The sequence below is a fragment of the Varanus komodoensis genome, unplaced genomic scaffold (assembly GCF_004798865.1).
Source record: "Varanus komodoensis strain SLA01 unplaced genomic scaffold, ASM479886v1 scaffold32, whole genome shotgun sequence".
NCBI lineage: Eukaryota > Metazoa > Chordata > Lepidosauria > Squamata > Varanidae > Varanus > Varanus komodoensis.
Window position 1 is genome coordinate 1034234 of NW_025335798.1, and position 17427 is coordinate 1051660.

At 41.8% G+C, this 17427-nt stretch overlaps 1 protein-coding gene across 6 annotated transcripts in view; it reads left to right on the top strand.

Annotated features, from left to right (window-relative positions):
- Window positions 1-17427, top strand: part of SPTB (spectrin beta, erythrocytic) — a 128183-nt gene that overhangs the window by 79394 nt on the left and 31362 nt on the right. For all 6 annotated transcript variants that reach the window (XM_044438242.1, XM_044438241.1, XM_044438244.1 and 3 more), the window contains 11 exons: window positions 2685-3441; window positions 3935-4137; window positions 4731-4821; window positions 5933-6079; window positions 7101-7364; window positions 10244-10459; window positions 11344-11433; window positions 12083-12367; window positions 13973-14103; window positions 14515-14719; window positions 15862-16236. In XM_044438242.1, the coding sequence (XP_044294177.1) occupies window positions 2685-3441; window positions 3935-4137; window positions 4731-4821; window positions 5933-6079; window positions 7101-7364; window positions 10244-10459; window positions 11344-11433; window positions 12083-12367; window positions 13973-14103; window positions 14515-14719; window positions 15862-16236 (2764 nt within the window). The remainder of the gene's footprint in view (window positions 1-2684; window positions 3442-3934; window positions 4138-4730; window positions 4822-5932; window positions 6080-7100; window positions 7365-10243; window positions 10460-11343; window positions 11434-12082; window positions 12368-13972; window positions 14104-14514; window positions 14720-15861; window positions 16237-17427) is intronic.

The following is a 17427-nucleotide window of genomic DNA, read 5'->3' on the forward strand; positions in this document are numbered from 1 at the left end:
TCATATGATCAAAAGAAGCCACCACTGCTTATTAAACCATGGTGAGTATCAGGTATGATTTCCATCACCACCTCCTTGTTTTGCCATCCAAACCTGGTTGGCATGGCTTGTTGGAGGAGGAAACAATGATTGTGGAGTATAGAACCAGTGATTATGGAAATCACACCTGCCACACACAATGATTTAAATAAGCCACTGTAAGGGTTCGTTTGATCATGCAAACCAGTCATGGTGGCAAACTGCATGGACACTAAGACTTACAACTCTCCATATTCACTTGAAAGTAGTAGTGCAGTCATACTGTCTACTCAGAAATAGATGGAAAAATCTGAACTAGGAATACTAGGCCTTTAACATGGTGATACAAAGGATGGTATTTCCAGGATCCAGCATCTTTAATGTTTGGTTATTACATCATCTGCAGGAAACATGCAGTTCAACAGCATGATACTGTTTCATCTATAATGCTTCCCACAGAAGCCAGATATTATGCCCCTTAGTTTTCTTACAGAGAGAAGCAGCTTCTAATGCAATTTTATGTGCATAATTCATTTTTAAGGCCTGGATTCACACTTTGTGCTGAACCATGGCTTAACATGACATGCATGAGCAAGAAAGAGCTCCTGTGAGCAAGAAAAAATTTTGCAGTCAGGAGGAGTAATTTAGCAATGTTTAGTTTCTTTTCTATGAAAGTTTAGCGTGTCATGGAATTCAGAATAGGGATCATGGTTTAATTATAATTATGGTCATAATGAAACTGGCATGTTGAAAATGACCATATTTTGTATTAAGCCATAAACCCTGGTCCAGACACAAAAAGCCAAGTTTCAGTAAAGCAAATATAAAAGCTGCACAAGTCTTTCTCCTAGCTGTGTGGGAGACAGAGAAGTGAAGGGAAGACTGTGAGTTTAAAGCTTCTGGAGACTCCTTTCTGCTCACATATCAAGCAATACAGTCATACACTTGCATGTTTTTATTAAATTGATTTATTTTAAATCAGGTTGATATTTTAAAACAACAAATACCATCACTGAAAAATAAAATAACATTCAACTTGGAAGGTACCTGGGTACTATGATGTCTCCCTATGTTCACATAATACAGAAATAGTTGAATGACTTAGTTTTAATATATTGGTCTGTAAACCGTGTCTGTTTGATAAGAAAGGATTTCTGCTCACATATCAAGCAATACAGTCATACACTTGCATGTTTTTATTAAATTGATTTATTTTAAATCAGGTTGATATTTTAAAACAACAAATACCATCACTGAAAAATAAAATAACATTCAACTTGGAAGGTACCTGGGTACTATGATGTCTCCCTATGTTCACATAATACAGAAATAGTTGAATGACTTAGTTTTAATATATTGGTCTGTAAACCGTGTCTGTTTGATAAGAAAGGATTATTATCCATAGATAAATAACTGGAATGCAGAGTGACATGCACATCCACATTAGAATATACAAGATCAGTATAGTATAGCTGAGCCTCTGTCTTGGAAGGTGTCCTAAGCACTCCATTATGCTGAAGTATCAACTGTTACTTCTTTTTAAAGTGCTATAATGTAACAAATCTTGGCAAAAAGAAAGCAGCACAGGAGTTGTGAAATAGTATGAAACTAAGGACGATGAAAGTATGCTATGTTATGGAAAGCCCAGTTTCTGTTTCACAGATAGACCCATGCCAAAGGCAGTATACTAGTCCTGAAGATAGGCCCAGGGAATCGAAGATTAAAATATAATATCTGTGTCTGTCTTCTGATTCTAAAATGAAACAGCTTGCCTGAAGGGTGTATTAACAAAGCTAGGAACAGAACTGCTTGCAGCTTAGAACCAGCATATTAACCACCCAGAGATGGCTTCTCTTGAGTTTATTGTTATTTTGAACTAAATTGGTTTTTAGCTTGCCAATTCCTATATTTGGTGATTGTTAGTTACACTACTGATCAAGGGTCTTTCACAGAATGAGCCATATGAACCAAGAAACTACAGTTTGCACAAGCAGTAAGCAAGTTATGCTCCTTCATATATTTTGGCCTAAGCTTCCGCCATCTCTTATCATTGGCTAGGCTGGTTATAGCTAAAGGGAGTTATGTGCTAACATGTTGAGAGGGTCACAGTTTACCTATAACTGGTCTATAGAGGCAAACAATTTCCAGGGCTGGCAGTGTTGACTGGAGACTTCAGGCACAATCCTATTCCTTACAGCTCAACTGTTTTGTGGTAACAGTATCACCCCACAAGCTACTGGGAAGAGACATCAAGGAGAAGGCTCAGGTTGCTGCCTTTCATATTGCATGAATAATTCTTAATCAGAGCTCTTGAGCAGTCTTATCAATGGAAAACTAGGTTTGGGGCATCTACAGATCAATATTTAGAACCTAGAGCCTGCCAGGATCTTTTGTAGGCCTTGGCGATTACAGAGATTAAGAAGGCCACTTGGTACATAGCATAAACTCAATCCATTTGACATCAAGATCTATTAGATCCAGATGGTCTATCTTTCTCTGACTTATACTTTCATCTGCAGGTCTGTTAGCAGGTCTGTTGGGGACAATATATTTTTATGTCTATGAAAATGCATGCAAAAGAATGTAAAGAAATGCATTTCTTTACATTCTTTACATTTCTTTACATACTGCATCTTCGAATGATTCTTGTGCTCTGCTACTGCTAGGTGGAAAGTCTTTCAGGAGATGGTAGCTCAGAGGCGGAGAGCTGTGGACTTTGCCCTTAGTCTCCGTAATTACTGTGTGGATTGTGAGGAGACGAAGAAATGGATCCTAGAAAAAACTAAAGTCATTGAATCTACACAAGACCTTGGTAAAAACCTGGCAGGCATGATTGCAATGCAGAGGAAGTTATATGGCATTGAACGTGACCTAGCTGCTATCCAAGCTCGGCTTGCAGCCCTGCAGCAGGAAGCACACCGGCTTGCTGAGGAACAGCCTGACCTGACTGATGACATCTTCAGTCGATTGACAGCTGTCACTGGAGTTTGGCTTGACCTTCAGAACATCCTACAGAGCCAGGAGACTTCCCTTGGAGAGGCCAGCAAATTGCACAAGTTTTTGCAGGATTTGGATGACTTCCAGGCATGGCTCTTCAAGGCGCAGAAAGCTGTTGCTTCAGAAGAGGTGCCCAACTCCCTGACAGAAGCTGAGCACCTCCTGCAACAGCATGCTGCCATTAAGGAAGAAATTGATCAGCACAGGGATGACTACAGCCAAGTCAAGGAGATAGGGAATAGAGTGACCCAAGGGCAGACAGACCTAGAGTATCAACAGCTGGAACAGCGGCTCCAGGGCATGGATACTGGCTGGAATGCTTTATGTAAAATGTGGGAAAGCCGGGAGAAATTCCTCAACCAGTGCCTTGGCTTCCAGGAATTTCTTAAAGATGCAAAGCAAGCAGAAATTATTCTTAACAGTCAGGTATGGCAGCGACATCCATTTTCTTACAATTTTTATACATACTTAGTTTTCCAGAGTGTATGCATGCACTTGAGTGTTGTAAATATTGACTAGTGGGCACTTTGATGTCTCACAGGCATACCACCTGGTTTGTGGTAACTGCAGAACAAGTTTGGCCATGGTGGTGCCCATTCCATGCTGTGCTCGTCATGTGCAGTGCTTGACTTTTAACAAATACTGAGAAATGCAGAATAAATGGTGCATCCTGGTGCCTGCTGAAAGCTAAATTCCATGCCTGGCAGCAGATGTACACAACCTGCTTAATGAGACTGGATACTAAACATAGGCATTTTTGGTGCTTTTTCTGTAGCTGCCACACATACGATTATTGCAGTTTGTGAACAAGCCATAGGCCTTGCAGAAGAGCATATGGTGATCACGTTAGAGTTTTCTTTAACAGCCTTTGCTATATTTCAGCTAGCTAATATGTTTTCTTCCCCAACATCTACTTTAGGAATATACTCTGGCTCACATCGAGCCCCCAGACACCTTGGAAGCATCAGAAGCTGCTATCCGAAAATATGAAGATTTCCTCATGACCATGGAAGCAAATGAGGAAAAAATTACTGGGTTGGTGGGCAGTGGGAACAAGCTTGTGGCGGAAGGAAATATTTACTCTGATAAAATTAAGGAAAAAGTTCAGCAGATTCAAGAAAGGTAATTTCAGTGGGACATTTCCAATGGGGATGGCTCAGAGACTGTGTTTACAAGAGAAAGCGAATGAGTGGGAAAAGAATATTTAAGCACCGAACACTGTGCACTAGAAGTATTAATGACCTGGAGGCTCTTTTCTGAACTGCAGTCTCTCTACTCACGTGCCCTATTGCAAAGTTTTAATACCGCCTTAAAATCATAGCACTAGAAAAAAACGTGTGTGTCATACAGTTTTAAACTGAAAGGCACCGATTGTGGAAAAAGAGCACAATGCAAATGGGGCAAGGATGGACGATCCAGTCTGCTCACCCACCCCTGTACCGTAGGGTGATGTGCCATTTTGCTTGGCACTGCTTATTCAGTGCATGACAGCATTCAGTTTTTGACCACCTGCAGCGCTTGAGCACCATTAATCCATTGTTTTGGTGCCTGAGATATAAAATGATTTGAAAATGAAACCTACGTATGCATCTGTGTTCAAGCACCAATATATAACACAGGTCTCTGGATTGGAAACAATGTGTTATGTCGCTAGTTAAGTCCCTGGAGTAATAATATCATTTAACAATAACATCATTATTATTTATAATTTCTAGGTACAGAACAAATGTCAAAAAATCTCAGGAGGCATTTGTGTTGCTGAAGGATAATCATGACTTGCGCTGTTTCCTGCGGAATTGTCAAGAGGTAAGAGTTCTGAACTGCTACCAATTTGGGGTGTGTCTGCATTTATTCTGCCTTTTCTGATAATGGTTATTGTTGGGAATGAAAGAGGCAGTTGTTCTGGGCTCACCTTTCAGGGCCAGGGTGACATTAACTCTTTGGATGGTGAAACCAGGGAAGGGAGGCCTGCAGGCATAGAGATGGCAGGGGAAGAACAACTTATCTCGAGGCTACTAGGTCTCCAGGTGTTCAGGCAGATGCTGGGAACTGTCAGGATCTGGAAGCGCCTAGAGGGGACATGGGAGAGGAGCCAGAGAAGCCTGGTTCAGTACTTGACCCCATGATGCAGCATTGGGAGAGGAGGGCTAGCCAGCTAGAGCACCTGAGTAGAGCTAGGAGGCTTGCCCATCTCCAGAGGGGCACTCTCAGAGGGGCAGAGTACAGGGTTACTCAAAAGGAGGGTTCTTAGAAATAGTTTCTAATTTGGGTTCGATAAAGAATTCTGCTCATGCTCAAAGACTTTTTTTTTTTTTTTGCTGACTATAGCTTGCTGATATACACTGGAAATAAAGAGTTTTTGCCAAAGATCTGACTGATGTTTGAAAGAGAAAAGGAAACCTAACTCCCAACAGTTAGAATTTTAGGCTATACTTGCAGTAAATATTCCTATTATTGCTGTACCTCACAGGTCCCATATAGCACTTGATAGTGAACTATTCATTGATTTGATCATGAGCTCAGTTAATTAATTAAACAATAATATGCCACCATCTTTTTGTAAGGCGAGAGAAAAGAGGTGGAATAAATACCCTTTGGTTTCAGGGTTTTTTTTCATAACTGTTTTTTGGGTGAGGTTTTTTTAGTCACCTCCTTTCAGGGCAAATGCGTATTCCAACTACCTGCATTTTCACTTGGGCACTATAGGGCATAGCCAGAGATTTTGAGAACATCCTAGAAAAAGTGAAAACATGAAATGGAAAGATCTAGAGAACCAGCAAAATTATTGAGAGTTTGACGAATCACTTCACCTGTATACATCATTTAGCCCAAAGTACGGGCAAAATGTTGTGGAAGCTCTGGGAACACCTGTAATCCACCTTCACTACTGAGAAATTCACTGCCAGTTTGTTTGCAGCTTACTGCCTGGATTGAAGAGAAGATGCTCACTGCTCAAGGCACATCCTATGACAAAGCACGGAATTTGCATAGCAAATGGCTAAAGCACCAGGCTTTTATGGCAGAGCTCGCTTCTAACCAAGGGTGGTTAGAGAAGGTAGATGAAGTAAGTGGATTCTTCTAAGATTTAAATTAGCATGGTATCTTCTCTCTTTTTCCGCCTTGTTGTCTTTGTGGCCCCTGCAGTTTTGGATCTGAGATTTTTGAGAAAGGGTTGAAAACAGTTACCATATCACTGCCCCTTGAAAATACCACATTTTGGGAAATGAACGGTTTTGAACCCTTTGGAAGCGCATGCAATCCTGCAGCAATGCACTTGGTTCTGTAGCTTAGCGTAACCATAGATGAAAGTGCACACAGTCAGAGCTGCTTTCCTCACACTTCACTGCTTTTAAGAATTGCACCTGTATCATAGAAATACAGAAATGTAACATAAGAAATGCAGAACACATATTTAATTTCAAGTGAAGGCCTGTAATTCTGAAGATAGGCTACTTTACCTGGTTGTCTCTGACTGTTGGAGAGCTGTAGCTAGAGCCCAGTTCCCTCCCAAGTGTATCTGGTTGATATGTTCATTTGCAAAGTGTACACTGAATTGCACATTTAAGGCAAAGATAAAGTGTGAAAAGCCTCTGATTAAAAAGGAAGGTGAGTAATGGCCGTCAGATGCTCTCAGCCTTTGTGTCCTTGGGCCTAGTGAGGGATGCTTCTGGAGCAGCAGCCTTTCATGCTGATAATTAAAATGCATTGTGCTGTTATTCTTTTTTTTTCTTCATAATTTTTGTGGTAAGAAGACAAAATTAAGCAGTGGGCAGATATGAGAAGGTTACAATCGGATGATGATGTCAATATCTGGTCCTCTCTGTAGTGAGGCTTGAGTGAGGCAAGGTGACGGCATGATAGAAACCTTGACTGGAAGCACCCTGGATGTTATGCTGAAGATGTATTGTAATAATACTCTCCTTGTTTTTCTTTTACTTTGTTTCATTTTTAAATACAGAGCTGCCATGGAAAGTGTTGGTTTGAGCACTGTTCTGCCAATCCTGCATTTTTCACTCTATAGTCTTTCTTTTTAGCTTTTCTATGGATTTGACTGCGTGTCTTCTCTGTCTCCTCTTTTTTTCCAGGAAGGACAGCAGCTGGCAGAGCAGAAGCCTCAGTATAAAGATGTTGTTCACCAGAGGCTTGTAGAGCTGCACCAACTTTGGGACAAGCTGCAGGAAACCACTAAGGAGAAGGCTCAGCATCTGTTTGATGCCAATCGCTCTGACCTTTATGCACAGAGCTATGCTGATCTTGAAGCATGGATCAGTGAAATAGAGGAGCAGTTGAAATCTGATGTCCAGGGGAAAGATCGCACCAGTATCAACATCCGACTAAAAAACCTGAAAGTAAGTAGCAAACCTTAAATTATCATTTCTCTTCCACTTCTACTTCCAGCAGCATATGGACAGGCTTTTTCAGGCCACAATCAGCTGCTGTTCTAGGCAGGAAATTCACTTGAAATAGCTGGCATTTGCCATTAGCATATTTATTTTAAACATTTAGTGACTATTTGACTATATCACTTAGTTGCAGGAACCTTCATATCACTCACCCTTAAAAATAAAAATTTTAAACACTAATTGTAAAACTACCTATCAGTACAAGCTTTGCTGAGAAATCATATCGACCCACTTTTCATGACACAGTTAGTGGATAAGGTTCAGCATGATTAGCCACAGTGCCTGCCTCCACCAATTCAAATATGCAATCCTTGGTTGGGCAGATTGGGGGTTGTGCAGTGTCATCCCAGCCTGGTCATTGTGGGTTAAACAACTCTTGCTTTACACACAATTTGCAACAGCTGTTCAATGAGTGTTCAAATAATCTATGACTACAGTAGACTCTCGACTATCCAGCTTGCGACTATCCAGTCTAGTTAAAAAATAGCTATCAATGAACAGTAAAATAAGTTTAAATAGCTTTTGTAAGAATTAAGCCTATGTTTTACGTTAATGTTTTGTTATTTTAAAAGTGTATGTATTCATACTGTACAGTGTACATGATTTTATGTTTCCTGTAATTAAGTTAGACATTATAAAATTTATCTTAAATGTGTACCATATTTTTATCCTTGGACTTCCTTTTTCTGTAATAAATTTTTTAAAACGTACAGTACAGTACATGACAAACATTTATAAAGTAGTGGCCTGTACTAAGAGGTCGGAAAATATGAATAAGAGCGGGTTTTGGTATAAAAAGGGTGTTTTTAATGGTATGGGTGGGGTAGGAAGTGAGCATTTATAGAACTCCAGCCTATCCGGCCTGCCCTTCCACCACATTAGGCCGGATAGTTGGGAGTCTACTGTATCAAGTTAGCAGCATGAATTGGGGGTTACACATTGCAAGGGTGCTTGCATCTGCACGTGTGACAACTTATGGAGGGTTAAATAACCAAGGATGAGCTGACTATATTGTGTGAACCACGGTGTCCTGTGTCTTAGATTCTTTTCCTATTGTATCCTTTTCATTAGAAAATAGCCACATGAACAGTGAAATGAGCAGAGGATCTCAGGATTGATCATTTATAACTTTCCCCCAAACTGCCTTCGATTTCTAGATTCGTGTTTGTCCTTATTATGGTTCTGCATCCCCCATAAGAAAGTTTGCATACACAGCTGTCCAGTTCCCATACCCTTTCCATGTTGGGGAAAAAAAGCATTCTAAAAAAGCATCCCATGAATGTCAGCAAGGAGATCAGATCAGCAGGGATCCTCAAAATGGGACATCTGTTCCTCTACAGAGGTTGTAAGAGACCTGGCAAGTGAGGAGCAGCTAAGAAATAAAGTTGGAGAAAATATTTGCTGCCTGGATCATCCGTAGCGCCACAACTGTATATGAGTCAGCATGGAGAGTGCAGAAGGAAGGAGAGCTGAATAGATCATTACCCTGCATACAGACAGCACTGCATGATGGAGTAACAAGTTTCCATCTCTTTGATAGCAGAAGGGTTCATGTGATGAATTAAAATGGAGACATCTCTTTCAGAAGGCCTTCAGAACGTTTAGAACAATGTTTCCCAAAGTGGACGCTGCCACCCCACAGGGGTGGTGAAAAGATCCAGGGGAGCTGTGATTAGTTGTTTTAAATTTGCAGTAGAGCAGCAGACCTAATACAAAAAAAGAAGCGTGGCGGCACTAGGGTTGTCACCCAGGAGGAAAGGGGGAGGCAGCCTGAAAAAGTTTGGGGACCACTGGATTAGAATGTTCATTTTAATAGCATTGCAAATATAATTATGTAACTTATCTGGGCTCTCTGTAAGGCAGGAGTCTCAAACTCAACTTACCTGGGGGCCGCTGGAAGTAGAGTCTGGGTGAGACTGGGCCGCATCAAGTATTCCACCCCCGCGGTGGGGGTGGGCCGCTCATCCCGTGGCCGGCCCGGGTACCGCCGGCACTTTGAAGGCCACAGGGCCCCTCCCCTGTGCCCCGCCCATCCCGGCAATTGGCCCGCGGGCCGCGAGTTTGAGACCCCTGCTGTAAGGAGAAAAATAAGCAGTTTTGTATCCATCATTAGTACTCTTCTTAAGTTGAATGATTTGGCTAGATTAATTGGTAAACTCTAACAATTCCTCTCCATCTTGACTCCCGTGTAGGCACCTTTGCTATTAGAACAGGGGTTCCTCAACTTTTTATGATGCTTAAACCCATTTCCCATTTTGCCAGAAGAACCTCCGCAGGTACTTTCCCCATCCATAATCAAGAATAACTGTGGCTTATAACATGAAGATTCTGTCAATTTCTTCTGCCTGCAAGTTGGGGGAAATGGGTTTAAGCATCATAAAAAGTTTGAGACCCCTGCTGTAAGGAGAAAAATAAGCAGTTTTGTATCCATCATTAGTACTCTTCTTAAGTTGAATGATTTGGCTAGATTAATTGGTAAACTCTAACAATTCCTCTCCATCTTGACTCCCGTGTAGGCACCTTTGCTATTAGAACAGGGGTTCCTCAACTTTTTATGATGCTTAAACCCATTTCCCATTTTGCCAGAAGAACCTCCGCAGGTACTTTCCCCATCCATAATCAAGAATAACTGTGGCTTATAACATGAAGATTCTGTCAATTTCTTCTGCCTGCAAGTTGGGGGAAAAGGCCACTGCATTGAGAAAGGAGAGACTGGCTGGATGCCTCGTAAATATGTGACCAAACCCTGAGCCTAAGGGATGCAGTGGGCTTAAAAATGTAAAAGTTGGTAAGATGGCTGAGTGAACAAAATTCTCTCATTTCAGCGACTGGAAGAACAAGTAAGTGTGCGGAAAAAAGAGATGGAAGACTTGCTTTCTCACACTCCTCCAACCAGAGGAGACATGCACGAATTGAATGGCAAGCACAAGATCATTGAGAGGAGGTTCCAGGAACTCTTGGAACCATTAAGTAAGAAGAGGAAGGAACTGGAAACAGCTAAGGCTAGATACCAATTGAACCGGGATCTGGCAGATGAACTGGTGAGCTATGCAATTAGCCATTAGCAAACACTAGAATGCTTCCTAGTTTGACATATTCCTTTTACTCACATTTAAAGTACAACGAACTCTGTTTCAGCAAAACAGGTCTCCATTAGGAATGTGAATAAGATGCTTCAGTCTGTGTTATATCTGGTCAGCTTAGTCACTGTAGTTTAATCTTTGGTAATGTCTTACGCTATAATGCGCTTTCAGAAGGTACATATCCTTGTGCTTGGTATGGAAGCTGCAGCTGGTGCAGAATGTGGTGGCCAGGTTACTGAGTGAAGCAACCTGGTTGCTTAGCCCATATTATGCCAGTGCTGAAGCATCTGCATTGGCTGCCTATCAGCTACCAAGCCAAGTTCAAGGTCTTGTGGTTGGTATATAAAGCCCTGAATAATTCAGGACCAGATTAACTGGCCAGTTACCTCTCCCAGTGCAAATTTATGTAATTGTTAAAACCCATGGAAGAGGCCTTTCTGGTTGGACTATAACCTGCAAATTGCCATCTCGAATCATCTCAGAAGCAGGATTTCTGTGTGATGGCACTCACCTTATGGAATGTTCTCCCCACTTTATTTGAGTGACACCTCTTAAAGATCCATCTCTTCACCTAAGCTGTCCCTGAATGATTGTGCTGCCAGGTACTTTGTTTATTTATTATTGTGCTTTGCTTTTAAATATCTTAAACATTTTAACTGGCAGGTTTTGTAGTTATTACAATGTATTTAATCTTGGTTCTGTAAACAGAGAAATCTTTAGATATGATAAGCAGTATGTAAATTGGTTTAATCATCATTAGATTAAGAACCTCCCTTTTCCTCCAGTTGCACAGACGTCTGACCTTTCCTTACCTGAACATTAGTCATTCTTTTGTATTCTAGCTTTGGGTACAAGAACGTCTTCCCCTTGCTCAGTCCACTGACCATGGCACAAACCTCCTGTCAGTACAGCTACTTATGAAAAAAAACCAGGTGAGTCTGCCTACCATTTCTATGTGTATATTTTTGTTTACTTTAATTTCATATTTGGACAGAATAGGGAGACACATAGATTGACCGGACTTGTGGCTGCAAGTCTTCAAAAGTTCAGTTATGTCTTTAGGGTAGCTGTTACCAAATGACATGGTACTTCTCAATTATTGATGTAAATTGTGTAGTTTCATTTGTGTATCTTGTCAGTAACAAGTGATCATTCAGGGAAGTAGCTGGGATGCTGATTCTAGAAAAATGAGCGGCATTTAAAGAAAAAAGGCCGGGTCATGTCTTCCATTGGCTAGTGTAAGAATATGCAAGTTTGCAACTTCTGGGTCAATAAAAATACCATTTTAGTTTATTAACTTGGTTTATTCTAGCATATTTCTTTCAGCCCATGTGTTATAAATATCTATAATCTAAATCCACTTCATGCCATCTGTTGAAGGAGGCTTTTGTCCCTGTGTGAGCTCCTCAGTGTGGCTGTAAAACAGCTATTAGCTAAAGCTATTATGTGAACAATCTGCAAGCAAGGCTTGGAATCTTGCCAACTCATTGGATGTCTTTATTAATACTGCCATTGATGCATCTCGGAAAAGGGACCACTGCATTCAGATGTTTTTCTTAAAGTTGCCTCTGCTCCTTGCAGACACTTCAGAAAGAAATTGCTGGCCATGCCCCTCGCATTGAGGATGTGCTTTCCAGAGGAGAGGACATGCTAGCTGGAGCAGACAGGGATGGGGACTTCAGAGATACTGAAGAGCACCTCAAGGAGCTGCGGGATTCCTGGAACACTTTACAGAAAGAAACATCAAAGAGGTTGCAGCGCCTGGAAGAAGCAAGTGAGGCTCAGCGATATTACTTGGATGCTGGGGAAGTAGAGGCCTGGATAAGTGAGCAGGAACTCTACATGGTAACAGATGAGAAGCCAAAGGTGAGAGCACTCGGCTTGTTAACGAGGCAACATGTACCATTCTTGACACTGCAGAAGGGCTGTTTCTAAAGGATATTAGCATCTGGATGCTATACTAATGTTGGCTAAGAGCCCTGTTCATGCCCAGGGATAGTTAGAGCCCAGGGCTAAGAGCCCTGTTCATGCCCAGGGATAGTTAGAGCCCAGTGCACAACATTGCCTTATAATAAGTTGAAGGTGGTGGTGCGTTTCTACACTTTCCAGGAAGGATACATCTCAATTGTGCCGAGAGATTCATGAGCAGGGTCCAGTATAATAGCATTTGTGTACACATGCATACTTGTGTCATATCATAGCTTATAAAGAGCTTCTTCCAGCTCTAAACAGTGACAAGAAAAGCAGAAACTCTGTGTGTGCATGTGTTTCTTTCACATACACTCAGAAAATAATATTGGGGAAAAAATAAATTCCAGTATGTAATGTTCAGGTGCCTGCAGAGAGAGAGTAAAGCAGAGGTGGCATTTCAACAAAGATTGGCAAAAGGGAATAAAACCCAGTAATGTATAAGTGGCACAGACAGTTCTGCTTTCCTTCAGAATGGAGACTGTGCACCACATTCAGCAGTACCTGTTCTACTCTGGTGTGAGACTCCTTTCTACCTCTGCTCTGCTTAAAATGTTCCTTGGGCTGAATCCTAATTTAGTGATATTGAGAACAGACCCAGTGAAATTAACAGAAGTTAAGTTAAATCCCATCCATCAGTGTAATCACACCCTTTTGACAGCTAAATACTAATATTAGAGCACTGAAAAGACATAAGGCCACCTTCGATAAGTGGATTGAGGACTTAATAACACTTTCAGTTTTTGAATGGGTTGTCTTTAGGTATACTCTTCAAATGAATGTATAGATAGTTGGACTTCTTTCACTGAAGTCTGTATATAAATTCCCAGGAATAGATGATCTTACAATATGTAATATGTACACGTAGATATTTTAAATACGTATTTTGGTGATGCATGTATTAAAACCTTATGTAAGGAAACTAATATTTTATTTTTTTATTTTTTATTTTTGTGGGGGTTGTTTTTATTTGTTTTTGTTTATTAAGATTCACAGTAAAAATAATGAAAAAGCTAAATTTCATTTAAAAAATAATGAAAAAGCTAAATTTCATGTGTCTGCTGTACATATGACTAAATCTGGATTGAACCCCTTGTCTGAGGGGAGGGAAGCATGGGGAGGGCCATACCAAGATCCCACTTTGGGGAGAATAAGTGCACATTTTGAAGCCTGTCCACTGAGTTAAATAGGGCTTTCCCCCTGATAGACACAGAAATGTCATGTCAAACTGCTTCCAGTTGCAGTTGCAAAACTGATCAGTTAAAAGGGAAGGGGGAATGTATAGATGATTTCATCTTTCATTGAGAGTCCTTCTGTGCTTTCACACCACTTCTTTTATCTCTTTTACCAAAGAAATGAGGGAAAGACAACGTCTTTGATGGGCAATACTAGACACTGCTGATCTGGAAGCACCCTTAGACTCTCTTGTCCTCCATACTTCCTGTCCTAGGGTTGGCTCCATTCTGTTGTCCATCAATGACTGAATGGGGTTTGTTTTCCCAGGATGAAGAGAGTGGTATTGTGATGCTGAAAAGACACCTGCGTCAGCAGCGGTCCATAGAAGACTATGGAAAAAACATCAAGCAGCTAGCTGGTCGGGCTCAGAAGTTGCTGTCAGCTGGCCACCCAGAAGGGTGAGTATGCTTGAATAATACAGCTCAAGCTCTGTGAGATAATGGCCTGAAAAGGCTAGATGTTCTACCAAGCTCTGATCCAAAGCTACATAGCAGCCAGTGAGCTGTAGTGGTTAAAAATGTGAGACTGGGACTGGGTTGTAGTCCCTGCTTGGCCGTGGAGCCAACTGGCTGACTTTGGGCCAGTCACAAACTGTTGGCCCAACCCGCCTTGTTGTGGGGTTAAGATTGAAAGCAGCAGCAAGAGAATGATGTAAGCCGCTTTGAGTTTGTTATAAGAAAGAAGATAAATCCAGTAAATGAAGAAATAGCAGGCCACTTGACAAAACCAAGCAAAGGTCTTCAGAATTCCAGCCTTTTTCAGATCTACTATACTGTGTTGTCCTTCCCTGCCTTTTTGCTGTTTTTCAGGGAGGAGATCATCCGGTTGCAGGGGCAAGTAGATAAGCAATATGCAGTCCTGAAAGACTTGGCTGAGGAACGCAGACGTAAGCTGGAGCACATGTGCCACCTCTTCAAGCTGAAGCGAGAAGTCGATGATCTGGAGCAGTGGATTGCAGAACGAGATGTTGTGGCATCATCCCCAGAGATGGGGCAAGACCTCGACCATGTTACTGTGAGCAAGCACCATTGGCCAGCCCACCATTGCTGTGTTTCCTCATCATTTATTTTGAGATGTGGTTCCAGTTCAGGGCCTATAGTACCATGAGAACGAGGACCATATATTGGGAGTGGTGTGGTTTCACTGTACAGGGATCTGCAGTGGTGTGAGAGAAAATTGCTTTCAGGTGACAGGCTGTATTGGAATACCATTTGGCATGGGAAAACTATATATTTAAGTTTCATTTTAGTTATTTAAGCAGTCTCCATGTTCAGCAGGTATAGAAGGAAAGAATCTGGTGACATCTTAAAAGGCTACAAGATGTATTATAGTTTAGATTTTGTATTTGCTTTTGTGGACTGCAGTCTACCAACATGCAGAAGCAAATGCTGTATTAAAACTCTTTCTTGTTTTTGTTAGAAGCTTATAGCAAAGGTGTATGTATAGCCTGAGTCTTCAGTATGAGGCTAGTACCTGCAAGTAGGTAATATCGGTAGTGTCACTACCAGAATTTTATTTGTATTTCTCTGTATAGACGGGGGGGGGGAGCGCATAAATCAATGAGGATAGATTTCCATTATTTGTAATAGTTTTATAGAAAACTGGTACATGTGACTTTCTCACTCCTGCATAACAAGCTGAATCTGCAAAAGATTCTGTTCTGCATTGCTACTGAAAATACAGGATCCCTATCTTCCTTTGTGTCTAGTGAGGCCAAAAGCTTTTTCTTCACCCAGTATTTAAATGGTTGAATGGTTTTTACTGCATATTTTTATATATTGAAGATTATGTTTTATTTATGGCTTTTGTCATTCGTAAGCTTTCTGGAGATCTGTCTCAGATATAAGATAGGATAAAAGTATTTTAAACAAACAAACAAATAAATAAATAAGTCAGTAATAGAAACCCTAAGCAGAGATGGGTGGGTCAGCAAATGCATTTTGAAAAAGAGTCCCATGTTGCAGCTTGAAATTAAAAGTGGTTCAGAATCTGGAAAAGTTGAGGATGATTTTTCTGTTATGTACATAGGATATGGCTTGTTGCCTGGCAGGCAGAAGTTATTCCATGTGTTGGAATGTGAAAGATGTATCCATTCTGATGGGGAATATCCTTATGTTTATTCAGCTAATGCTCTCACTGGTTTGTTTCTTGATTAGCTGCTGAGGGAAAAATTCCGTGATTTCGCCCGGGAAACAGGAAACATTGGGCAGGAACGTGTGGACAGCGTCAACTTCATAATCGAGCAGCTCATTGATGCCGGCCATCCAGAGGCTGCCACAATTGCGGAGTGGAAGGACAGTCTCAATGATAGCTGGGCTGACCTCTTAGAGTTGATTGATACCAGGATGCAGCTGCTAGCTGCCTCCTATGACTTGTACAAATTCTTCTACGATGGTGGCGAGATCCTAAGTTTTATCGAGGAGAAGCACAAGGAGCTGCCTGAGGAGCTGGGCCGGGATGTGAGCACAGCAGAGTCTTTCCACAGGATGCACACAGCTTTTGAGCGAGATATCCACTCGTTGGGAGTGCAGGTAACCCCTTGTTTGCTGGAAAGCTTATGGGGAACCACACAGAAGAATAAGAGCAAGCCTGTGCCTAGCATAGACAGTAGGAAGGATTCATAAGTGAGCCTTTCAAGAAAACTAACCCATCACCTTTCATCCTTTTAAATTTTGGCCTAGTTTATTTTGCAACCATGTGGGAATTTTAGTCAAGGGAAGATTGAACAGAATGGATGGTCAGTGTGGTGTTTTCCAGAGTTGATGATGATTGATTTCCTTTGGAAAGTCTTTGAAAATAGGAAGTCAGTTTTTGCCAAATGTCTTTCAAGTGAAGGCCAAAAGAGATGATTCTTCTTAAATGTCCTGCCTGATTATGGTGATGTAGAGATTATGGACCTTTTCTGTACTTGTGAAACTGGCCATTCCTATCCTCATTGTAACATTAGGAAACTGCATATAAGAAAAGGTTGCATATATGCAGGATATATGAACTCAGGTTTCCAAGGCCTCAATGAGTTTAAATATAGCCTGTACCCTCTACTGTGACTGATAAATGACCAGGCACACCAGGAGTCCTGAGTTACCTCCTCCCTACTCCCCCTGCCCTTAGTCCTGCTGCTGGCATCCCAAGGAGCACCAAAGAAGCAGGGATGACGGTTGCCCCAAAGTGCTGCTTGGGAACAGCTCTTAGAGGTCCCTGCTATTGATAGCAGCAGAGAGAAGCTGCTCAGCAGCCCCTCTCCACTGGGAGCAGTAGTGGTAGCTGGTGGGGACAAGTCAAGTTCTGCTCCACTTCCCTGAGAGGAGGCTGGCCAGAATGCAGCTTGTCCCGCTTTGTTGCTCACCATGACGTCTGCTCGGTGGCCACAGTGGTGAACAGCAGGGACACATTTTGCCTCCAGCCTGCCGCCGTGATTGCGGGGTGATCGTTGCTTTAGGCAAAGGGGCATGTTCTGCTGTCTTGCTCTGGGCGAGGCTCAGCAAAACATACCATCACATTGCACTGCCTCCTCAGTAGCCTTGAGCAGGGCTTGGAGAGACAGCCCTGGTGTACACCACTGCCAGCACTTCCATGTAGCAGACTCAGCAGCGTATGGCAGCAGGGATGCTGATGAGAGTTGTCCAAAATGTTGCTTGGGCACTTCGTCCATCTGTCATCAGAGCCTCTTGGTCAGAGTGGCAAGACTTTCTGCTGCTCTTGGAAAGCAGTGCCCTAGGCTT